Source organism: Nelusetta ayraudi, unplaced genomic scaffold, assembly GCF_046127955.1.
Source record: "Nelusetta ayraudi isolate G7.1 ecotype Tasmania unplaced genomic scaffold, CSIRO-AGI_Nayr_v1 ptg000127l, whole genome shotgun sequence".
NCBI lineage: Eukaryota > Metazoa > Chordata > Actinopteri > Tetraodontiformes > Monacanthidae > Nelusetta > Nelusetta ayraudi.
Window position 1 is genome coordinate 2279498 of NW_027466177.1, and position 24280 is coordinate 2303777.

A 24280-nucleotide genomic window follows, 5' to 3' on the forward strand; every position below is an offset into this window, starting at 1 on the left:
GGACTTTAAAGTGAAAGCTGCGCTCGTATGACGTCACCCACACACAAACTCATACGCACACAGGCTAGGTTGCTCCTTAAGATGTGACTCTGATGTGAAAAGCATTGCCTATGCGCATTTCTTTATTGCCACGAAACCTTCAAAGCCTGACGAGGCGTTTGTGTCGCTGCTTTGTCTCGAGGAAACCAATTCTACTGTAATCCTGGGCAAGTATCGCCGCCTTGTGGCTGACTTCCGAACTACAAGAAAAACGCCGACAAGAAGATTGTAATGTTCGTTTCATTTATTTTGCTCCGTTTGAAAGTTCTGGCAAGCGCTGTTGCCAGGCATTAACTTTGCATAACCTGGATGGGATGGTTGGAAAACAAAAATTAGGCATTGAACGTGGCCATAAAAATCAGAATACACTGAGATGTTTGGAGGAGTTTTCACTGAGCCTTACGGAATTGATCCAGTCGAGGAAGTAAGACACTCTGGTGAAGACGGTGGGCTTTTTGTACTGGTTGCACCTGCCGATCGGACCGTAACTGACGACACCGTGAATTCTCCAGACTCCATCGACCAGGCAGCTCAGTGGACCTCCAGAGTCGCCCTGAAAATGGTAAGAGAACAGTTGCATGTACAGTACGATGAAAGCTCCTCTTCCTCAGCTTTTACAGATGAGTACCAACATAAGTGTCATTGTTTTGATCAGGATTGTCTCTGTTCTGAGGGGTAAGCCACAAGACGCAGACCAGAGTATCCTAATGATCACCCCAAACAAAGAAATTCAATGAGCAAGGAAAAATGTCTCTAAAACCAAATTATCAGGTTGGGTGAAAGAGTTTTGTTTCCATTGTTGCACAGAAAAACTGAATGTTGTGGATCATTTCTCTTTTCCTCTTTTCTCTTGAAAAACCAAGACTTGTGTTTCTTTACCTGGCAGCCAGAAATGACTCCATCACCTCCAGCACAAATCATGCTCTCGAGAGCAAGGCTGCCCCACCAGTCATGCTGAGAGCAGACAGAGTGCGCCACCACAGGGATGGCAACCTCCTGCAAGATATCTGGCACAATGGCAGTTGATGCATCTGCAAACAATAAACAGAACAAAACAAAAGTGAGTTGAAGGAGTGAATGAGGAAAAAGACAGATTCTGTTCACAGATGTATGCAAAGAATAACTCTTACAGTCCATGACTCCCCAGCCGGTTAGGTGACACACAAACTTATCGGGCAGCGTCTCGTAAGGTGCGGGAAGGTTACCAATGTTGACAAACCCATTGCCATAGATGGGCTCAGCCAGTTTGACGATGGCAATGTCATTTCTGCACGGAATTGAAAAGTTAAGCACTGCATTGCTGAAAGAGAGGCAAGGCAGTGCACGGTGACTTTACCCTAAGCCAAGTTCACCATTCCATCTGGGATGGACGGTGATGTGTTCCACGGCGATGTACTGCTCACTGCCTTCGCGCTCAAACAGGTTGTACTCGCCCACCACCACACGGAATGAACTGGGATGACTGACAAGGGAGGACAAGACACACAAAAAAGTAATAAAGCAAACAGCACGTTCATCCCTTCTGAAAATGGAACAAAGAAGGTTAAGGAGTCATGTGACATGTCTCAAAGTGAAAACAGTTAAATATTGTCCAAACCCGATGATGCAGTGAGCTGCAGTCATGACATGCAATGCACCAATGATGCTGCCTCCACAGATGTGGTTGTAGTAACCTTCATTGTATGTATCCTGCTGAAAAGACACCTGGAAGAAGACAAAGATCCTCCATTTAAGATGAACTCAGATTCTTCAGCATAAAGGGCAAAATTCCACTAGAGATGCTTGAGTTGAAATAACTCAAGACAGTGCATTTATTTACCCCTCAGATCTCTTTTTAATTGAAATCACAATTCAGTATATAGCCTGATGGTCGTACCTGCCACTGCCAGGTGTTGTATTGAGCATTGCTCCCACCGATGATCCTTCCGTTCTTCACGAAAGATTCCTCGGCATAAATCAGCCCTTTTGGCCGACGCATGAACAAGGGCAGAAAATGTGGTCATCAAACAAAACTGCCTGAAGCACTTTCATCAAACACTTTTAGAACATCTTGGTTGTAATCATGATTCGCCCAAATACACTTACCAATGCAGGACAGGAGAGTAGCAAACCAGATCATGTTGAAGCCGTGAGGAACACTGGCATCTTGTCTATTTATAGGTGTCAGACACTGAAAGACCTTCACTGAGTATTGGGCAATGGGTCACCTGCCAACATTGATAGCTCATGGGTACAGCGAGATCCAATGCATTCTGCAAAGATTTACCAAAGAAGGAAGGACAAAATAAAGAGACATTTAAATTTTTCAAAATATCTTTAAAACTCTAACAATCTTTTAGTATACAGTAACGTCCTTATTCATTGTTGCGTTTTTAAATATGTGAATGAATTTTTCATTCCTTGACCAGTCATGTGCTGACATGATGCGTTATCAGAATGGGAAAAGAGCAGGTGCTTTCACCTTCTAGAACATGGCTCAAACACAAGTTTGGCAACAGATAACTTTTGGGAATTTCCAGAAGCCAAAAACGTGTAAGAGTGAAATGTTTTCATAGTGTAACCAGGAAGGATCAGGCTAAAGATGGACTAAACATTAAATTAACATTATAATTGGTTCACTTTTGTTTGCACTTGTTTTGTTGTTTTTTGCACTAGCAGCAGCTGGACTGAAGCAACAATCATAATTGTTTCTACTCTTTGTCACAATTAAAAAAAAAAAAAAAAATCAAAATCAAAATCAAAATCAAAATAAGAATTCCTTCCTTCAGTGATCGCCATGTATCGATGTTAGACGGATGTCAATTCTTCATCTCTCTTTTGAGCAAGCCCTGACAATTTTTTACTGGTTCACTAATTTACATTTTAATCAAAAGTTTCATCAAATCAAGGGCTGCTTATCGATCGCGGATTCCCTTGACGTTCGAGTCAATCGGTGCCCAGATCGATTTCTCTTGGTTCTTTGTTTATAAGCCTGGTCTGCGTGGCCCATGCAGAGCCGCCTAGCTTCGCTCCCTCAACCTCTCTCGGCCACCCGGGCTCGCTAGCTGCAAGTTGACGCTTCGGTTTCCCCAGCAATGCCTCACAACTCCAGTCTGCCTCCGTGACAGCTCGCCAGCAAGCCGGATTCGGTGCTGCTGCCCACCTGTCGGACACACAATGGGGCTGTCGCAGAGCTCGTTTTTGTCGGAAGGGGGAAACAATTGCGGATATCACGTCCACGGGGTGAGGAAGGTGCTCGGCACATGAGTCGACTGACTGACTGACTGTCTCGTTAATCCATGTTTGCATGAATCAGGCGTTGTGCTGTGCTTTTATGACTGCCAGATTATTGTATAAATCGTGTGAGTCGTTGAAAGGCTGCTCAGCAACCACCTTGTCAAGGTGTCCATGATGAGGTGGCTTTTGGCTCGCTTCCAGGCTTCCAGGCTTCCGGGTCTGCAGGACCTGATGTCCGAGTGGAGTCGTTACATGCTAACCTGTCCGTCTCTACTCATCCTGCCTCGGCCATCAGCTGCGTGCATTTTTACCACCTGCCGTGTTGTGATAATAGAAATGCACCAATGCTGCGTGTGTTTTTTGTTTTTTGTTTGTTTTCCCTCTCTGTGTGTGTTTCAGATCCAGGAAGCCTCGCCTGCCCTGAAGGCCGGCCTGGAGCCTTTCTTTGATTTTATTCTCTCCATAGGAAACACGAGACTTGTAAGTGCGCCCACACTGTGCTTTGAAATGCTGCTCTTGACTTTGCAAGTCCTCGCAATAAATGAAGGCTACAATAGCTTTGCCGACTATGTGGAAAACACAGTTGATAGTTCCACTGCCCCCTTCCTAAAAACAAAACCAAAAAAAACCCCAACAGTTTATTTATGCAGGGACATCCTGCATAAAACCTCTGACATCCTCGGTTGTTTCCTGTATTTACTTGTTCAACGTGACATCTGTTTGTCGTCCATGTCACTGTCATGTGCTTCCAGAATAAAGAGAGCGACTTGCTGAAAGACCTCCTCAAGGCCAACGTGGAGAAGGCGGTCAAACTGGAAGTGTACAACTCCAAGACCCAGCGCACGAGGGAGCTGGAGGTGACGCCCAGCAACATGTGGGGTGGCCAGGGTCTGCTCGGCGCCAGCGTGCGCTTCTGCAGCTTTGAAGGAGCCAATGAGAACATCTGGCACGTGCTGGTTAGTCTTAAAATAAGACAGTATCCATACTTTTATTATTATCTTTTTTTTTTTTTTAAAGCTGCCCTGATCATTAAAAAAATATATACTGGTGTCAGTGCTGCAGGTTCTTTCCTTTGAAATTGTAGTCTTTGTTGTGTAAATGAATAAAAGCAGTTGCTTGTTGGATGGTTCTGGATGTTGCATATGATGAAGAGATCTTTGCATTCTTTGGACGCGATTGTTTTCCCTTAAGTAAAAACCAAGCACAGTGTGGTTGAAAACATTGAACGCTTTGACCTTTACGAAGACCTGCGCAGCCTGCAGTGCAACGTCAGTACTTAAATTATTTTAAAAAGAAGAAGGCGTCATTATTATTTCAGAGGATGCTTGCATTTAAAGGAAAACAGTTGACCTCCACCCCCACAGAGCCCTTCATTCGGTTCTGCAAAAAAATGTTTTTCTCATGTGATTATCGTTCCTTTCAATTATAGATTAAATCTGTTATGCAGATCAAGACAGTATTTCAATCGATGTCGAAAAACCATGTTTTTCTAGGACGTGGAAGACGGTTCCCCCGCAGCTGCAGCCGGCCTCGTCGCTCACAACGACTTCATTGTCGGAGCCGACCAGGTCCTCCAGGAGGTCAGCTCGACCGGTGTTCTTCGCTCCCTTTGCAAATAAACTCAAAATGGGCCGACTTGCACCCGTTTACACATCACCCTTCTGAATCCTTTGCAGTCGGACGACTTCTTTTCTTTGATTGAGGCCAACGAGGGGAAGCCGCTGAAGCTGCTGGTGTACAACACGCAGAGCGACCAGTGCAGGGAGGTGGTGGTGACTCCCAATGGAGCGTGGGGAGGGGAGGGCAGGTAGGAGTTCTACTTTTACTGACACCGGTCACATTAAGTTGATGTGATGTTGATGTGATTGCTTGAGCTTTGCTGTTTCTGTCATTTAGCCTCGGCTGTGGTATTGGCTACGGCTACCTGCACAGAATCCCGACCCGCCCTGTTCTGCATGCCGCCTGTCAAGCGGACGTGGGTCCAGTTGAAGACTCCGCACAGGACTCGACCCCCACCTCGCCCTCGCAACCAGCTGTTGACTCGGGTAATCAGTTTTTTTTTGTTTTGTTTTTTGTATTTTAAGGGGTACAAATCGGCTTTTTGTATCTGATCCTGCCGTTTGTCGACTGCAGATGCGTCCGACGTGCCGGAAGCGGCGACGCCAGATTTGTCCGATGTGGTTTCTGCCAGTGATGCTGGCCAGGACTCCATGCTCGCTAATTATGGAGACGTCTCTGGGGATCAATGCGCCTTCGGTAAGTAAGCAAGCGCTAGAGCCATGGCAGCGATCGTGGCATGCCAAAAAATGCAATTACACAAAGCTGAAAGCATCCGTTGGTGGTGCACACTGGCTCATGAGATCCTTTGTGTCATGTTGTTCAGATACTTCCTCGCTGGGGCCCTCATCTCCAGATAAAGAAGTAGAAGACTCGGACACTAAGAATATCGAGCAGGAGGGTTTCATCGACCTCACCGCCGACCTCGTCATCGCGGCCGCAGACGACCAAGCAGGCCTTTAGTCTCCACGGAGACCCAGCAGCATAACCCAGGTATCCCACAACTGAACTGTCTGAAGCCGAGCCGCCGAGCTCCTCAACTGTCACCGGGGACTTGTCACCAACTACTCCAAGAAGTTGTTTTTTTTCACTGGAGGACAAGGAAGTCGTCACCTACTGCACCTTTTTCTGCACTGGATAATGGTTAATAGTGCACATTAGGGAACAGGAAGCTTCTGTTATGATTGTAAGTTGCACTGCTGAAGTTCTGTTTAAAAAACATCATTTCTCCCCCCCCCCCCCCCCCCCCCCACCCCCACCCCCACCCACACACACACACACACACACACACCTTCCCACTCCCAAATAAAAAAAAAAATTACAGGAGTCACTGCTGCATGCCAACGGAAATGCACATAAAGTAGGAGTATATTGCAAATTAGCTTAGATGGTTCATACACTGAATGTAGTCTTAAAGTCTGTTCAAATTATCTCCAAAGTTGTACTTAACAAGAAGCCATACTCGTTTTACCTTTCGTTTTAATTCACAATTTAAAAGTATGAAAAATTGTTTGAAAAGGAGGTTCGATTCATGTTAATGTGCTGTTAGATTTCTCTTTTCACTGTGAATGTGTGCTGGGTGAATGTTTTTTTTTGTCTTTAATTTATGTGTTTTGCGAGGTTTAGTTGAATACAAGTCCATATGTAAGAAGGAGAAAAAGAATCTCAGGTATTCGCCACAAAACCTTCTTTGCTGCTTGCCTTATTTTGAAAAATCCTGCGTGGGAGTCGTCTTTATTAAATGCAGTCATGATTGTTTTTTTCTCTTTGCGAGATTTTAATTCAGTTATGCAATCGATTTTTATTCATGGACAAAAAAAAAACAAATATGATATTTATGAAATAAAACGCTTCAGCAGAATTATTGTCGCTTGATGGGTGTGTGCGTGCAAGCGAGCGCTGGGCAGAATCTGTATACTTTGAACCAGTAGGTGGCAGCAAATACCTTTTTTCTTTTTTTAAGCGAAGCAGATAGTTCGGTTTCCTGACGTTGGATCTTTGAATTGCTGTCAGACCAGGGGGCATGAGCGAATGGAGACGTTGTGGTTCTCATCATTATCTGCTGAGGTCACAAATTGAATATTAAGCACAAAAAATGAGATTTTGATTCGGCCCGCGTCACAGACGCCGTCCTTTGTAACGTTTCCCGTCGAGACGTCAGCGCTCGAGTCATTCATTGCGTGCTGCGTCTTGACGTTTGTTCATGCAGACGTGGCCGAGCCGGGAAAATACCTCTTCGTGACGCAACCAGAGGCAACCAGTGAGAATCATCCAGTGGGGATGTGGTGCATCTCCAGCCTTTTTCTTCCTCTCATCCCTTTTTTATCCCGTTGTTCTTTCTTTGTAGTATTTTTAAACTCGTTGACAGTGCCGTGCAGCAGCAACCAAGCGGTCGTGCACGTCCCACCGTGGCCTGCCTGGGCGTCTTTGTAGCAGACTGGGCAAAAAAAATGTTGGTTAGATACGGTGGGGGATGGGGGGGGGGAGTGGTTGGAAGCTATTGCAGCACCACGATACATTATCCTCAATTATTTACCAGGGCCCTTTCTCAGTAGAAGTGGGGTGGGGGGATGGGCGTCCACGGACGGAGGAAGAAAGCTGAGATGGATTTGTTTTAATCCACCCAGCGAGAGAGTGAGGGGTCCTCTTGTGCACACCTGTGTCTATGTACGTGCGTGCGTGCGCGCGCACGTCGAATGAAGGATTATGTTCCTAAGATGAGCACATCTATAGCTCACTTGCTTTTAGCCCTCCTGCCAACACACTGGAGCTATTCCCCTGGCGACGTTGACATTTGACAGCAAGAGGCATGGAGGGAGGGTGGCTGAGAGTTGAGGGAGGTGGGTGGGGGAAGAACCTGCTCATGAATCTGGCTTCGAGTCTTAATGCGCGACCCTTTACGTCAGGTCTGCGGCGGGAAGATAGCCTTATTAGACGACGCGAGCGGGCAAGCTGCATGCCAAGAGGTGAAGCTTTTTCTTCTTCATCATCTTCTTCTCCTTCTTCCCGTCTTCCGTGGCCGCTGCAAAGGACGCGGCCGTGCAGCCGAACCCGCTTGTCAGCTCGGTTTTATCTCAACACCCCCCCCCCCCCCGCCCCCCCCCCCGGGAGGCCGGGCTCACAGGCACCAGCATAGTGGCCCGTTGCCTCAGCCTGCCGTTGCGCCGTGACAAATTGAGGAATGGAATAATTCCGGGTGGGAGGAGGTGGTGCGGACGGAGGGAGCGCGGCAGGAGACGTTTGAGAGATAAGGAAGGAGAGGGAGGCAGGGAGAGGGAGAGGGAGAGGCATTGCCTCTCCGGCGCTGGCAGCGCGTCTCTGCTGCGCTCGTCGCCTCTTTGCTCATTTTTGATTCCGGCGCGCGCGCGCGGCGTCGGCTCAGTGGCGCAGTGAGCACAATGGCCACACGTATGCATGAGTGTGATAAACGGATGTGTGGGTGTGTGGACGGAAATCTCACACAAACACGTGGTAGAAGTGTTCTCCCCCCACCGTCACCACGTCTTTCACGGTTTGGGTCTATATTTGGAGGTGGTGCTGCGAGATGTGATGCCGTTATCTTATGCATTCATTCATTCATTCACTCACTCATGCAGGAGGTTTATCCATCCAGAGGGACCTGGAGTCCACGGGAAGATTTTTCCTTATTATCCCCTGCAGGCATCTATCGACTGCAGTGCGTTTGTTCTTCTAGTCGCGTCGATCTAGAGTTATTGATCAGCACCTGTTGTAGCCTGTAAATAAACAGCCGGCAGCACTGTGCCGTTGACTTGGTTAACGGGATCAGTTCTTGGATCAGATCTGGAGTGTAGGAGAACAACTAAAGGGCCCAGGCCAGACTGCCTTTCTACCATCTGATCTTTTTCATATCATAGCCGTCATTAGAAAGACAGCCGATCCGATGACTGAGGTCACCCAGAGTATCTCCTCAGCTCGCGGTCTGTTCCTCCACTATCAAGCGGCTCTGGGTAAATCTTTAATCTTGTTCTTATTGTGCTTGGGGCCACCAGTGACGGCAAAGAGGCCGATAAGGCAAATAGGATGCAGCAGCCATTAAGGAGGGTTAAGAGAGGGCGGCAGCCCTTATTTCCGGGGGCTAATTGCCATTCAGCAGAGGTGAGATCTGGCTGTGCGCAGTTCGGGTGACCCGGCCAAAGCCGCATCTGCGTCCATACAGAGACCCAGAAATCTTCTCCTAATTTGTTTTGTTTTTTTCTGGTAGTTGATTGTTAAATTGGTTTTTCCAATTAATTTGTCTCTTTTAGAGGTCCTGCATTACTAAAGTAATTTGCTTTGACCAGTGTTAATCAGCTCCAATCAACGCTAGATAATGAGTCAAGCCCATTCATTTCTACTTTTGCACGCTGCACTTTTTTCCGGGAAAGTGTTTGTCCCCCACCTGTCAGTCAATGCCTTATTTTTGTCCAGCCTTGTTTTAGTAGGGAGCTGCATTGTGTTTGTTAAACATAAGGCTAAATATGCTTCTTTCTGGAGACCCATAGTTTGTTTCTTCTTACTGTCCAAAGCCGCTTCTCTAAAGTGCAGGGTGGGAAATGCAGAATGGCTCTTTAACAGCCTTCGATTGACCAGCTTAGAACTGTGGCAGGTGATTTCGTTCCATCAACTTCTTTTTTTTTTGTTTTTTTTGTTTTTTTTGTTTTTGAATCCGGCTTTGCCAGATGGCTGTGGGAAATTGAAATATAACACATTTGGAAACATTCCATCTGGCCTGTGCAGTCGTCTTGCATCGCGGCAGGCCAAATATAATGAGAACGATAATGTCCCTGCTGGCACAGTTGTTCTGTGCCTCTCCCACAGAAACGTCAAGCGATGTCGAGTCGTCCGCTGCCCCATTTTGCCCCAAGAGCTCGGGGACGCCCGTCGGTTCTGGTTGAGAGGCAGCAGATGTGACAGAGGGGGTTGAAGGTTCGGCTCAGCCCCAACAAAAATCCTCACCGCTCCACCCTCTCCGCCCCCGCGTCTCTGACATATTTGCTGTGACACCGCTGCCACAACCCCGGCTCAGTTTGACCCGATGGGGAGCTGTCTCTAGGAGTTAACCTCATTTGCCTGTTAAGCATCGAGCCCCCGCAGGTGGCATCACACGAGCGCTTTCTGGGCATAACATACAGAAAGGAAGCGCACGCTATAGCGTGCCCGGGAAAAAGGATTAGGTTGGAAACGCTGGTGGTGGGGGGGGCTTTTGGATGTGCTGCTTGCGTAGGTAGTCAGCAGCCTTCTAAATGCTGCAGATGCTGCAGCTGCGTCAGACTTATTAATATCCAGTCTTATTTGAATAAATACCAGTCTGAATGACGCCGTCCCGCACCAGGCCCAAACAAAAGGTTGTTTGCCGTATCGTGGTCGCAAAGCGTGAAAGTGAGTGCGGCAATTTTCCCGTCGCTGATGAATAAAAAGCATCAGTCACCGTCGGTGTCGGCAAACAGCTGTGCCGTTTGTTTTCATCCCGCTTCCACTCCAACACTGTCAGGACGTTGAAGGGGGTTTAACTCTGTCCAGGTTGTTGTTGTTGTTGGTGGTGGTGTTGTTGTTTTGGAGGCACAGTCACTCGCAGCCGAGGAGGAGATGGATTAGAGTGAATGGAGGAAGAGACAGATTTTAGAAATGAGTTGACAGTGTGTTGCAGATGGATCTGCGAGAGCGAGGATGTTAAAACCAACACTCGCAACCTGTTCAGAAATCGCACTTGGCTACCCAGCCTGTCCATCAGAGTATGGAAAAACAGTATTTTAGATTTTTTTCTTTCACCCAGGTAGCCTCCGCATCTGAGCCTCAGCTCTGTGCATCTGTGTACATATCAGTGGGCCTGCAGAGGGGAGAAAACTGAAGGGTCTTGCAAAGGCCGAAACTGAACGTCACCTAGTGAGAAACGCTGCATCCATGCATGCATGCATGACTGATGATGACTGAGTGGAACATGCACTCGATGAGTGCTAATGCTCTCTTATCGGCCAGTGCCACACTCTCCACCAACAGCTGAGCTGCCAACACACACACACACACAGCTACCCAGCCGTCCCATGAGATCCCCCCCTTCTTCATTTTGTTTGCTTTGCAGAGAGAAAACGGAAGTGTGTTCTTGTGTCCAAGCATGCTCCTGATTTTCAATAGGGTCCGACTGCTGACAACGTGGGCCCATGTAAGTAATGCGCCCTGAAATGTGGTAGCGAATCTGGGGGCAATTTGTTATGCGGACCATTAAATTGCCATTAAACCCGGCGAGAGCGCCTATCAATTGTCGGGATTAGCGATCTATCATAATTAGCGCGGCTGCACGAGCGAGCGGGCTCTCCATTGGCCTTCAGCGTCGCCGTGTTTAGTTTAAATCCGCCGGGAGGGGCGGGGGCGGCGACGTCTCCGTGTCCAGGGCAGAGCCAGTGTGTGAAAATGAAGACTTTATTTACCTTACCAGAGACAAACAATAGGGAGACAGGCGAGCCGCTGCCCCGCTGAACCCACCCATGACTGCAATTGCCATAACAAATGCAGATCAGAATGCTCATCCACAGAGGACTTGGGGGGAGGGGCAGGGGAGGGTGAGCCCATCGCTGTCGTAGTGTGAGTCATCAGCAGCTCCTGCTGTCAACAGAAGCTCATCAGGCTGTATGGGTCTGTGTGGGAAGCCCTGAACAGTTGATGGCAAGTTTCCATCGCGGCCTTCCAGTGTCCTCTGAGCCACGTGTCTGCCCTTTCATCTGATCTGTTGCCTGCAAACACATTTTGATGAATCCACAAAGACAGGAGTAGGCGTAGACGGTAATTTTTCCTCTGTACATTGTGTCCTAGGTGTATTTCGCACATGACCAAGGGTCTCCATCCTCTTTACGTTGGCACATGTTGACTAAATTCACTAAAAAAATGTTTTTTGGTAAAGACTGCAAGTTGGCCAGAGTGCATGAAAATACATGGAGACCAGACTGACGTTATAGCAATCGCATTGTCTCAATAATTGCCTTGTAAGAGAGATGTCACGCAGAGATGTGCATAATATAGCTAATCATGTAGGCGTGACAGTAGCAGCATGCCCTGGGGTTAGCCAGCTGGCTGGCGCCGCTTCTTACTTTCAGACGCTATTTTCCTGCCCCAGATTCTCATTGTGACATTTTATTTATTTTTTTCAGGCGGCGATAAGCTTCTGAAACAGACATGAGGAGAGAGTCAACTCTCATGTTTGCACCGCTTTGATATGTAACCTTCTATAACACTTAGAGCACAGCGTTGTGTTCATAACTCGTAGCAGTCAGACAGCGTCGTTTGATGTAGCGAGAGACGCGGCAAGTTCTTCATACCAGTGGAATGCACGTCAACAGGAATATCTCTCCCCAGTCTGGTGCCGCAACAACAGGGAAAAACAATCACATTTCCCTTCCTGAGTGAAAATGAGAACAGTTAAAATATTGCCCAGCGTGACGGCGCGGTAACGTATCAGATGACCGAGACAAGCGCCTTGACATGCGTCAAGAGTTGAGCGTTAGATGGACGTAACGGAGAGAATCCGGTCATTTTTCAAAATAAAATTGTTCACTCAGATAATGAATGAAACGGGATTAATTTAACAGAAGTTACCGGTACCAAATGGTACCAACTTTTTTTTTAGGTCAGTATCCAGCCTGGATCAGAGACAGCTGACTGTGACTGTGGCTGAGGCTGACAGTCCCTCAGTAGGGCCTGTAATGGTGAGCTGTGACCTTTCATCTGGTTGTGGAGGATCTCCACAACGCTCTGGGACCACTGAAGAGATCCGAGTGGTGAGACTGCACTGATGTGTTTACTTTATTTTGTACCTCACCTGAGTCAATTTCTTTATGAATATAGTTTCATTTTCTCTGACTGACTGCAATGTATTTTAAATTACTTAATAAGTGCTGTGTGTCATACTTACTGACTTACTTGCAGAACTGTTGTAAGCTATTTCCACTTTTTTAGCTGCTCATTCCCTGTATCTTTTGCACCCCTAATAGTGTGATTCAAGCTGATTTGTTTGTTTTCTCTTCATTTTTTCAGATCAGTATCCATGCTGGTTCTGATCTTTCCACCGAGAAGCTGATCAGAACCTGTATCCTCAGCAGCCCTAGTGGTTCAGACCAGTGATCTGTACCACAGAGCACAGTGGTCTCTACCACAAGTGATGCGAGAGATACAGGCAATGACCAGCGTGTCAGTGGTTGGGATGAAAATCCTGGCATGGATCAATGGTTCCCTACTACTAATAGTGCTGAAGATACAAATTTAACAAGCTTCTCAATGCCCCCTGGTGTGGACCAGTGGTCTAAGCCACTCTGGGAGCTAAAGGCAAAGGTTTGGTGTAAGTGTCTTTTACATAAGTTATTTGCTGTTTGAACTTCAATAAAGCCCTCAATGTCAATAGTGTGTCCGAAACTCTGCTCCCTCTTCTGTCCAATAGAAAACTAATATTTGGCCAGGCCACACCCACTCCTGTTTTTGAATAGCAATGGGTGTGTCCACAAAAACCCAACCCACTTTCCAAGATGGCGCTGAAAATTGGGCGTGTCTTCCATGCCACGGCCATATTTATATGTTAATATATGCTCATTTATGCTAATTTGGTGGGTGTGTTTATTGTGCCTGTGGTAATTATGCACGTTTATGTAAATGTGTCCCAGGTTGTCACGCTCTCAGGTCTGTGTTTCATCTGCTCTAGTCCCAGATTCGAACCAGGTTCAGGTCGTACCCCAGGCTCGTTCGCAGGTCCATATTAGCAGACTCACCTGGGTGGGGGGGGTTGTTGCTCTTTTTTTCTGAATAAATCTAAATGGCCGCTGTGTCTGGAAGGCGCCGTACGCATGGCATTTCACAATGAACACAAGCCATCACCATGGCGAAGTGAGAGGAGGCAGACTTCTGTTTATTGGGAGACGAGGTCACGCCTAACACACAGAGAAATGTACCATAAAAATGATGCAGTGCTTAAAATGTCAGGCCACTGATTATGACCCGTCGCCTTGTTTTACTGCAGCCATAATGTGCTTTTGTCTGCCTGCCTGCAGCCTCAAGGTTTGCAAATACATGACCCAGAGGAGGGGGGGGAAATGAAGGGGAGGGGTTGGGTGAAAAGAGAGGAGGGGGAAGAGGGGGGGGCTTCTTAGCTGACCCGCTTCCGCGCGTCACGAGCCACCGTGACTCATGCCTCATTTTGTCGTGACTGTCAGCTCGTCTTTTCTTGCTACCTCCAAACGACTGCTGCCGGTCACTGGATATGTTTTTCTCATTTTGGAGCCCTTCTCTATTAAAGCCCTAGCGAGGGCCGCTGTGGATGGGGAAACGCAGGTAGATCACCATTTTGATGCTCGCTTTTGAGCTTGAGCAAGTCAATTTCACCAGTGACTGCAGAATGGCTGATGACATTTCTTTTCTTTATGGGCAAACGCACACACTTATAATGTTTTTGCTGAGCTAAGGCTTTGACTTGCTGGGCAACAGCAAAAAAAAAAAACAACAGTCTGACCTGATTTCCCACCAAGCGCATTGCCTGAGCTGTTCAGTATGTGGCGTGGCGCAAACTCTCCCGGGCTTCATTTCTATTTTTTTTTGCAATTCCTAGAAGAAACGACATTTTACATTTCAGTCCGCCCGACGGCCCCGCTTGGCTGACCCGGTGGCAGCTGTCTGCTTTTGCACTAGAAGGCCAGAGTCGGTAGAAGAGGGGAAGAAACGCGCAGGAGGGAAGGAAGAGAAAAAATAAGGATTCTCGCATTTTATTTGAGAACAGAATCCGCTTGCATCAAACAAGTACTCGGGTGATGTTCACATACCGAGAGGAGGTGTGCCAGAAATGAGGGCAGGCAGCACTTCAAAAAAAAAAAAAGTGGGGGGGGGGGGGGAAACTAAGGGAGGCTCCAGAGCCTACCACCTCTTTTGTGCTATGAGTCAGTCTGAGGAGACACTTTTCTTGCCAGAGAAGAATCCTCGGTAATGAGGGTTTTCTTGAGGAGGAGGTGGTAGACGACTCCACAAATCCTCCTCTCGCAAACTGCAGGCAGCTGTAACGAGGACATCTGTAACACGGTGTCGCTGCTACTGCACGGGTTTTCATATGGAGAAGCGTTTTCTGTGCTTCGCTTTATTTAAGGGCTGCTTTGGTTTCCCGGCTGCAGCTCATCGTGCACGTTGGTTGAGGCGGAGTTTCTTGCAAAGATGCAGATTTGCTCCAAATCACATTCACAGAGACGGAACATAACTAATAATAATGCTGGAAGGGCATCGGTCTATCAAGTTTATAGTGGACCAACCAGTTTCTGTGTGGTTTTTTCTGGACGGAGTAACAGCTGTCTTGTGATTGATCGTTGTGTTTGACAACTGAAGCAGGTCACCACCCCGTCACAAACACTTGACCAGCTGCTCATCATTTCCATCAAGAAAATGCTTCAGGTCTGCACTTGCATCTTTTATTTTTCCTTTGCATCAGCAAGCTTCTCATTCGTCACTCGTTGCAATAATAATAATAAAAACAGGTACAGAAGTATCAAGTATGGCCAATACAATATTCCTGCCTCTATGGCAGTTCAGTGTGGGAGTATTTCCAGGATGTGACCTCGTATTGGTTACCTCAGCAGATCAGTGCCTGATTTCTATTCTCTCCTGTTGTTATCTTTCATTTGCACCAGGTCAACGCAAACAATCTGTGTCCACCTCTTTTTTTCCCCGGCTTATTTATTTTTGCCTTTCGCTCCGTCCGATACCTCCTGTCCCCCCCCCCCTGCGTTCCATCTGTTCACGCAACGGAGGTGCGCGGCTTGTGCGCCGGCGCCGGCTGACCGGCTCCATCTGGTAACAAGGCGGTGGAGATAATGGCCGCTGAGAGACGCGCGGCCAATCAATAGGGGCAGGAGCTCACTCTGCCTGGTCGATGCGACGTTTTCTGCTCGCTCTGACACGCGGCCATGGGAACGGCGCACTGGCCTGTCAGCAAAAAGAAAGGCATTTGCTTCGCCAGAGGGCTCAAGGTTAATGAGTCAAGGACTCGTGCAATGTAAAAGCATGGTGAAGCCTTTCACCTGTCTTCTTTATTTCAAGCTGCAGCTCAGAGTCGGCCGTTAGTCAAAGTGCCAATTTTCTTTCATTTTTTTGCCTGTGCAGGAAAATATCCTTTTGATTTTTCAACAGACTTATGATTTATGTCCACCATTGTGCAGAGCTGGCACGCTAGATGGAAATGACCAGGTTTTTATCTGACAACAGCATGATAGAAAACATCTGGTGATGCCAAGTTAAGAGAATACATAAAAGGTGAATGGCCAAACCTTCTTTTGGCTGCATTTGAAGGCAGACCGAAACAACCACCCGCACTTGTCTGACCTATGCAGCCTATGCAGTCTGGGAAGAAAAAACAAAAACCCTCTGGGGTCCGAATCAGAAATGCTATGCCGCGGCGGCACCACCAATCTGTCAGCGTTCTTCACACTTGTCTGTTCTTTTCTTCTTCCTTGCGGTTTACTTAAAGGCAGCCTGCGTCAGCCGCTTCCTGCCTTCTTAAAAACCAAAAGGGAAACCGACTGGTTAGGTTACGCTGTGACCGGAATGGTGGTGGGGGCCAGTTTGCATGCTTTCCCTGTGTGGCTCCTCTCTGGGTGAAGACATGCACATTAAGCTAATTGCAACCCTCAAGTCTGACGGTGCGAGGGCGGACTGCTGTCCAGGATGTAACCCGCCTCCGACCCGAGGCAGCTGGGATTAGGCTCCACCACCCCGGTGAGTGCAGAACAAGCTGTGATGGGGAGAAAGTGATTGTGTGGATGGCTTCAGGATTTTTATATCAGCTGCGTTGCAACCACATCAGCTCACAACGCTGTTTACCGACCAGTATGCATCGGTGCACATGGCTGTGGTAAATAGTGGCTTTGCATCGTGCTGACATTTGAGGTTGGTCTCTAATGGTGCCATCAGCGGGGCGTCCATCTACTCTGACTTGCTGCTATCTGACCTGACATTATCATCGGAGTTCTGTCAACCTTTTCGGCTCGGCGCGCGCACAAAATCAACCTGGCAACGGGCTTTTTGTCATGGCAACCGTGTCTCTCGGAGATAAAGTAAAAAGAATGGGTTGACTCCCGCGCTGCAATCAATTTCTGTGGTTTTCTGTGACCAGAAAGAAAATGTTCCCATCAAGCCAAATCATAACAACCTCCCCCGGCCACGTGGTCTGGGTACACGGTGGGAGAGAGCATGTTGGAGTGCATTTTAAAGAGCACTCGGGGCGTAACGGGATGATGTCAGACCCTGTTCGACAGTAAATAAGTCCAGTCGTGATTAATCAAGATATAACTTGCTGCGACTTGCTGCGTATTAAGGAGAAGGAAAAAAAATTAGCCTGCCTGCAAACAGTCTGATCCGTTTGCCTGATATCCGGCAAATCCCACAAAGAAAGCATCATGTATGTGCTTTGTCTTTGCGGCTTACCTCCTGTGTTTACCACGCCGCGGATATATCCAAATATTTACCAACTGTTGGCTCGCCATAAAGTTTGTACACAGAGGAAAACCCCTTCTGGATTAACGGTGTGTTAATGACGCTCCGGTGAGCTTTGCTGTATTGGTGTCTTACTGCCACGATTTGCCAGGTTTCGTCGGCAGTAACATGAGAAACCTCAACTCTCCTTTTGTATTTTGTGCAAAATGACAAACACGCTGCCTTAGAATGATCATCGTTCATCGACCCGTGGTAGATGTTCGCTCTCACCGCCACCGTCCATTCCCACCACAGCCAATGGGAGCCTAATGACTCGCATGACTCAGGTGGCGGGTGGGGGGGGGGGCACAACAAGCAGGTCATTAGTGAAACAACTCGTATCAAATGGGTTTTGCCGTGACAACAGAGCGAGCTTGGGCCGACTCTCAGGACCACCTCGAAGGTGAGGATGCCTTTTGAATGAAGGGAGGATCATCTTGACCCTCCCCCGTCGGGCATGAACCAAACTGTAAACTCAGTTGATCCATCTTTATTCACGGCCATTGCTGCGAGCATGCTGACGCAAGCGCCTCCTCAAGAAATATCCCCCTGCACCCCTGAGTATTAAGTCACTGGTGGAGCAGCCCATAGTTCCACATCGGAGAAAGGCCGAAAGAAAAAGTGTTGATTTTGTTTAAAAAAAATAAAGAAATGTGCCGGCAGAGCATTTACGAGGCGGCCCAGTTTACCTCCTCGAGAGCAGAGAGCTGCCTTTAAGACTGAGCTACACCAACGCACTATTTATTCTCATTTTACAGAGTGGCAGTAGAGGCGGCGGTACTTGCATTGATGCACGAGCGGATTTTGATTTATTTTGACACGTGCGGCCCCGCCGAATCCATAATCCAGCCAATAATCCGGCCACCCGCGACGTCCCCCTCCTCCGGCGAACAACTCTGTCGAGGTAAAGGAGATTAATCCCCCTCCTCGTCTGAACCCGCTCCCCTACAGTCAGCGATGGGTCACACACGGCCACGTGTGGGAGGAGAGCCGTCCCATCACACGTCATGGTGTCCTTTCGCTTCCTCGTGACGCCTCGGTCCGTAACGAACTGCGCGGGGCGAACGGAGTGCGCGACAAGTGGCTCAGACGGCGGGCAGCTCGGTCCGTAACGGACCAGCGGGTCCCTGGAGGACGCTTTCATTCCCCCGGCCGCGGCGGCCTGTGTGATTACCGTGCGCCCGTTGTTGGAGATTGATTTTGTTGTAGCTCTGCGCGGCCCCCCTCGGTGGACCCGCCATCAGGCCACCGCCGAGTAACAGACATCTTATTGATCCGTCTTCATCTTCTGAGGCTTTTTCTGTAGGACATGCAGAACAGCCACGCAGCGCTAGCTCGACGTTCTGGGTAAAAAAAACTGATGGAGCTTCAAGCAAAGCACGCACATGAATCTCATTTTATTTCCTTGCATCACGACAGTGTTTGTCTCAGTGGTCTACCACCTGGGGACCATCAGAGTGGCAACAGTATTCCTCAGCCGGCTCTTCAAAATCATCACTGCCTCGTGATGCCAGAAGCAGCAATGAAAACAAATACAATCAAATCGCATCGAATCTTAACAAGCATCCATCCACAACTGCCACCCCTCTGCCAGTCAGTGTGTTCTTTCCAGCGTCGAATGCAATTATGGCTTCAAAGCTGTTTTTTATTTTATTTTATTATTTGTTCTAGTCTATTGGTTTTGGCTCCCTGAGCGGCAGCAGCTCAGAAAAAAAACAGAAAACACAGATCCAGTTCGCTACAGCTCAAATATATCACAGCCAGATCACTGCTTAGGGATAATAAAGTGCAGAAAATGCATTATGTTTGCACAACCGACATGCAGAGCTTCTCGAGCAGACGCCAGGCCTGCTAATCAATAGCGTTACTGACGTAATCGGCGGGGGGGGGGGCTGCAGGCCCGGAGCCGCTGCACTGACCGACATCACCGCCGCTGCGCGACACCTCCGCTCTCATAAAACACTCCTGGCCGCTGGTTGTTATTGTTCACCACCTGTTTACCGCTGTTCTGCTCCCTCTCGCACACAGAGTGTGTGATTCATGCACTTTTGTGTTCATTTCACGCCTCGCAATATAACGGCTTCAAAAGATGGACCCTGATTTGAAAACATGCTGCTGCTGCTGGATGACAATGAACCGTATGCAGCGTTCACATCCCCTGCCTCCTCTCAACATGCATTATTTCCCCATTTGCCAGCTTCAAAGTATTACAATAAGTGCAGCCCACCAATGGCAGCATAATGGCACCGTGATGTAGCAGCCTAATTGTGAATCTAATAACCTGGGACAGAACACGAGAGGACAGCCACTGCTTTCCCGCCCCTGTTGTTGTTGCAGAGAGATGCAAAGAAAAGGGCATTCTTTTGAGGAGGCATCCAATCACAAGTGTTGCATGTATTATGGAGCAACACCCTCACGAACACACACTGACGTGCACACAAACACCCCACTATCAGTTCCTGAGAGTCTGCGGCAGAAACATAAATTGGGTGAGTCATGAGCTAATCAGAACCAGAGACAGCCATGTCTAAAATCATGCACTCCGCTCAGGCGGAACCACCCGGGGCAAAGTCGTGCACGTTCCTCTTCCAGATGGTGTTTTTTTGATGTTATTTTAATGGGGATGAACAGATCAGGGAGCAACAAATCTAAAGGCGCCGATCACGGCAGATGTGGTGAATATGGAAAAGAGTGGATGGGATTCAAATTCCGAATCAAATAGATTACGAAATAGGTACGATATTTAACAAAGATTAAGTTGCTTAAATGTTCATTGAAGATAACTTCCATAAGATAAGCATGTAGTATTGTTGTATAGTGTTGCTGTGGCTTGGGCTTAACTATGCTATTTCCATTAAAATAGTATTATTTTAATGTTTGATTTGGAATTGGATCAACGATTTTGTTTTCTTCTTTTCCAGGGGCAGAGGCGATGACGGCAGAGGAAGCTCCCCTTCACAGACGTAAAAAAAAAAAAAAAAAAAAAATCTTGCTCATCCATAATTTATCAGGCTCGATTTAGAAGAAACCGCTGGCTTCACCCATTTATGATTCATGCAAAGCATGAGGCCTAATTTGGTTTTGGGTTCAGCAAATAGAAGGGCAACAAATTCAGATAGCGTCCCAGTGGATGTGAGCTATTCCTGGAGCCAGTTTGCAGATAGCATCACTTTGGGTTGGGGGGGGGGGGGGGGGGAGTTAGTATGACGGGGGGTGAACATTAACTGTGTGTTCTTTCAGACAAAGTGAACAACAGCCTCCAGCCAGGGAACCTTTTAGTATCTGACACTCAAAACACTGCTTTTGTGTGTCTTAAAGGCCTATAAGCATCGGCCTTCAGTCAAAAAAGACGATTTCGTTTTATGTGAAAATTGCCTTTTTCCTTTCCCCCATTCACAGGCACATTTTCTCCGCCTTAATGGTCGATGAAACGAGAGTGAGCACATAACAACGTATATTACCAATTTGAGCAGCTATGTTCCACTTATTCCACTCGATTTTCTCAGCGTCAGCGGCACATTGCTTATTTGTTTCGCTGCATTTGCCTATCAGTCAGCTCACAAATGAATGTTCTCTGCACTCTGGCCAAATAAAACAGTGGCATCACTGCATAAACGATGACAGATGGCCCAGACCCCAAGAAAGATAAACCGGGCACATGTGCACGGATAAAACTTTTCGCAGGAACCGACCAGGAGAACAGAAGCGATCAGTACAGAGAAATGCCCCGAGGAATTTGCGTCATTTCCAATTCAATGACCAACGAAGGGACAAAAGTGTGTATAAAGACTGCGGCTTGTCTAAAGGGAATTAAAGCTAAGATCAAGAGTACAGCAAAAAAAATGACAGCTGCTCAGGGAGGTAAGAAATGACATCACATTGTGTTAACCTAGAAACAGTAACAGCGAGTTCCGCACATGCAAAAAGTGATCTTGCAAAAAAGAAAAAAAGAAAGAAAAACAAAGTGGGTGGGACTCAAAACGCTTAATGCTCCAACTAATGAAAGTCACTATGGGTGTCTCACGTCCCATAGAGCTCCAATTCCGCATCGTCGTCCCCAGATGAATGTTTAATTGCGGCGTTGCTTTGTACTGCTCACTGTGCAAACTCATGAGTGCGATTCTTAACAGGAAGCGCTCGCACTCGACTTGAGATTTCATCACCCATTAGCCACATGTAGTGCAAGCGCCGCGTTGTTCCTCTTTCTCAAGCCATGAGTTGTGCTTGCCGGATTTCAATTCATTCATTCATTTATTTATTTATTTATTTATTCCCAAGCACTGCAAGTTGCGCTGCTCCGGGGGCAGAACAACAAACTTGACCAAATGTTTGACAGCAATTAGTCTTCATTACGCGCTCACATCTGTTTCAAATCGTCCTCAGCCACAGGGCTAATTTGCTCGCGTGGCAATTTAAGCAAAAACATTATTAAATATGATACATTAGAGGACAATCAATGCATTTACTTGTTTAAAAGGAAGCATCTGCCAGCGGAGCCTCGGCCTAAGTGGCCTGATGTACGCGTGTAGCCAGGATTAAGGAAGCTTAACGTGTTGCCGTCTCCCGAGAGATATTCAGCGGAGCAGATTCATTCCCCGGTTAAGTGAGATAATGAAAATCCTGCCTCGTTTCACTTTATCAGACTCCACTCTGGCTGAAACCAGAAGACTCTCCGTAAATTTCTTATGGTGGGATTACTCGCCGTGGATGAGAAAATTAAGAGACGCGGTGGTCATTCGCCCCAGTTTTATTATCACTCAATGAGCTGTGCAGCAGCAGAGGGTTTTAGGAGGCCGCTCCTCGTTTGCCACGATGGATGAGACGCTTTAAACAGACTTAATCTCCACGAAAACACGAGCATTAAACTCCAGAATATTGCAGAAAACAGGACGGAGGCACCGAGGGCTTTTCAGTGATATAAATGTACAGTCTGGACATCTAATTACACGCGCTTCCAACAGTCAAATGTCGGAACTATTTGCTCTCCCGTGCATTTGTTGTGACGCTCAGCTGAGCGCGACGCCGAGACTCTCCGGGAGTCATCAGCCTGTGTAAATGAGATCCAAGGCGATAATTAGTGAGCTTCGGCGTTTTATGCACTCGGGCCCGGAGGCGAGCTGACGGATTAGCGGACGATTCACAGAGCCGTCAGAGGTGTATCCAAAAATGTCACATTATTCCCGCCATGAAAGAGATTTGTCGCCCTCCTCCAACAGCGGCGGCAAACCTTTTAGTGAGGATAATTAACCTCAGTGTGTTTTCCATTAAAGAAGAACTGGGCAGTGCCCCGTGACATTTAATACGCCGAGCCGAGCCAAAGGGACTTAAATGTCGGGTGAGAAGATGCTCAAATGTAATAAGCATGCTTTGTTTCTTTTCAAACTTAATTCACCCTTTTTAATTTTCACTGCTGTTGGTGTGTTTCACCTTTTTGTAGTGCAAGATATAAAAATTATTACACTAGAAACTAACAGACCAGTTACATACATTCCTGAACTGTTACACCTCATGCCGGCTGGATAATGAGGCCAAATAACTTAGTAACACAAATGTTGACATTTATTAAATTGCCAGTGATATAAGTCAGGGTCATATTTAGGGAGGCGGCAGAGGCAGAGGCAGCGGCAGCATGTTTGCTGTGTGAAAAGCAGAGGGTCCTGTTGCACTGCCCCAGGGGTTCAACTCGACAATCTAATTTTAGTGCTCTCAACCCGCCCCCCCACCTCCCTTGTCATCATCTTGAAGTCTCCGTAAGTGGCCGCCTGCCTTTCATCAACGCACGTCACCAAGGCCTCACTTTCATTTGAGGTTTGTTTTACATCAGCATTTGGCCTAAATCTCTGCGAAATGGATCGTATGAGGCCGACGTTTAGAGTGATGTTCCTGAGGAGAGACACACATGCAATGTGGGCTGTTGGGAACAAGCGGCGCTGAAACGGCTCCCTGCACACAACAAAGCGCCGCAGCTCTCCTGAGAGTATTTTTGGAGCTAATGAGAGGTTCCCGGAGAGGATTATGGGAATCCTGTGCCACTTGAAGCTCAACACAGAGTACAACAAAACCATGTGGCAGTCTGTGTGCAAAATGGGGCCAAACAAGGCGTTTTGGAGCAGGAGGTGAGACTGACGATTCAAACTTGAGCTTTAAAGGCCAACGATTTTGGAAAATTGATTGACGTTTTTTTCCTGCATTACAGTGTTTCTAACAAGCAACTGAACGAGCCGGAGATGAGGAAAATCCATCCTTGACTTATTTCTGAACTTTCACACAGTTCTGGAAACCAGTCCCTCATGATTTTACAAAGGTAAGTGGTACCTCATTAATGTGTCAATGTTCCAGCCTATGGCTTTCATGATTCTCTCTGTGTTGTTTGGATAGATGACTGGATGGGATGGTCGGCCAGGTGTTGGCTTCACCCTCAAAGACCACCGTAAAGCTGCCTTGTTTTTTTTGTCTCCTGTGAAAAAAAACATATGGAAGTGTGACAATAGCTTCAGTGACTGGTATTATCACCACCTGCTACATTTACATACTCAAATGGGTTTGATTTCACCCAGAGAATTATCCTCCCCTTCAACACTCAAGGACCCACAGGTTCATAATACTCGTAGGCATTAAATGCAGATTTGGGAAAAATACAGATTTAGCTTTTCAAAAAATTACATTTAAACAACACATGCATAGAAGAAGGGGAAACTAATCAGCGCTGAGGTTTACCGGTTGGGAGGGGGCCACCAAACAAAAATTATCCAGGCACATGAGATTGACTCTCCAAAGTCAAGTGGCTCAAATCCCAGAGCAGCACAACACAGGCCCAGGAGTAGACACCATCACCACTGGCTTACAGCAACTGAAAATGATGAAATTACAAAATAAAACACGGCAGACAAACACTCGCAATAAGCAATTCAAAATATAACTTTAGCAAAATATACAAATCTTGAATCTTTTAATCAATACAGGATGGGGTTTGTCTCGTATT

General features: G+C 47.3%; 2 protein-coding genes and 1 long non-coding RNA gene across 4 annotated transcripts; 2 read left to right on the forward strand and 1 right to left on the reverse strand.

The window, feature by feature from the left end:
- Window positions 1-261: 261 nt before the first annotated feature.
- LOC142904280 (chymotrypsin-like elastase family member 1) lies at window positions 262-2262 on the reverse strand. Its single transcript, XM_076050264.1, has 8 exons — window positions 2125-2262; window positions 1916-2001; window positions 1637-1743; window positions 1376-1501; window positions 1170-1306; window positions 919-1070; window positions 443-592; window positions 262-344 (listed from the first exon to the last, which is right to left on the reverse strand). Exons 1-8 carry the CDS (start codon window positions 2156-2158, stop codon window positions 330-332), a joined length of 807 nt encoding a protein of 268 aa, XP_075906379.1. The 5' UTR covers window positions 2159-2262; the 3' UTR covers window positions 262-329.
- Window positions 2263-3016: 754 nt separating this feature from the next.
- Window positions 3017-13196, forward strand: LOC142904279 (Golgi reassembly-stacking protein 1-like). 2 transcript variants are annotated; one of them, XR_012929372.1, is made up of 10 exons: window positions 3017-3261; window positions 3655-3735; window positions 4008-4211; window positions 4749-4835; window positions 4932-5062; window positions 5152-5300; window positions 5389-5511; window positions 5639-5998; window positions 12431-12581; window positions 12838-13196. XR_012929372.1 is itself a non-coding variant. In XM_076050262.1 (8 exons), the coding sequence occupies exons 1-8, from the start codon at window positions 3196-3198 to the stop codon at window positions 5773-5775; spliced, it is 978 nt and encodes a 325-aa protein (XP_075906377.1). In that variant the 5' UTR covers window positions 3017-3195; the 3' UTR covers window positions 5776-6673. The 2 variants fall into 2 exon arrangements, 1 of the variants encoding a protein (XP_075906377.1); XM_076050262.1 differs by lacking the exons at window positions 12431-12581; window positions 12838-13196 and having other exon boundaries at window positions 5639-6673.
- An 8066-nt stretch (window positions 13197-21262) lies between these two features.
- Window positions 21263-24280, forward strand: LOC142904334 (uncharacterized). Its single transcript, XR_012929380.1, has 3 exons — window positions 21263-23414; window positions 23495-23602; window positions 23677-24280. It is a non-coding gene; the product is annotated as an uncharacterized LOC142904334 (long non-coding RNA).

Bases quoted from the DNA above. Each gene is read 5' to 3' on its own strand.
- LOC142904279 (XM_076050262.1), top strand. From the start codon at position 3,196: ATGGGGCTGTCGCAGAGCTCGTTTTTGTCGGAAGGGGGAAACAATTGC. The intron at 3,736-4,007 runs GTAAGTGCGCCC...ATGTGCTTCCAG, and splicing joins CCATAGGAAACACGAGACTT to AATAAAGAGAGCGACTTGCT. The intron at 5,063-5,151 runs GTAGGAGTTCTA...TCTGTCATTTAG, and splicing joins GCGTGGGGAGGGGAGGGCAG to CCTCGGCTGTGGTATTGGCT.
- LOC142904280 (XM_076050264.1), bottom strand. From the start codon at position 2,158: ATGATCTGGTTTGCTACTCTCCTGTCCTGCATTG. The intron at 1,744-1,915 runs GTACGACCATCA...GTCTTCTTCCAG, and splicing joins ACAACACCTGGCAGTGGCAG to GTGTCTTTTCAGCAGGATAC. The intron at 1,502-1,636 runs GTTTGGACAATA...CTCCCTTGTCAG, and splicing joins GCAGCTCACTGCATCATCGG to TCATCCCAGTTCATTCCGTG.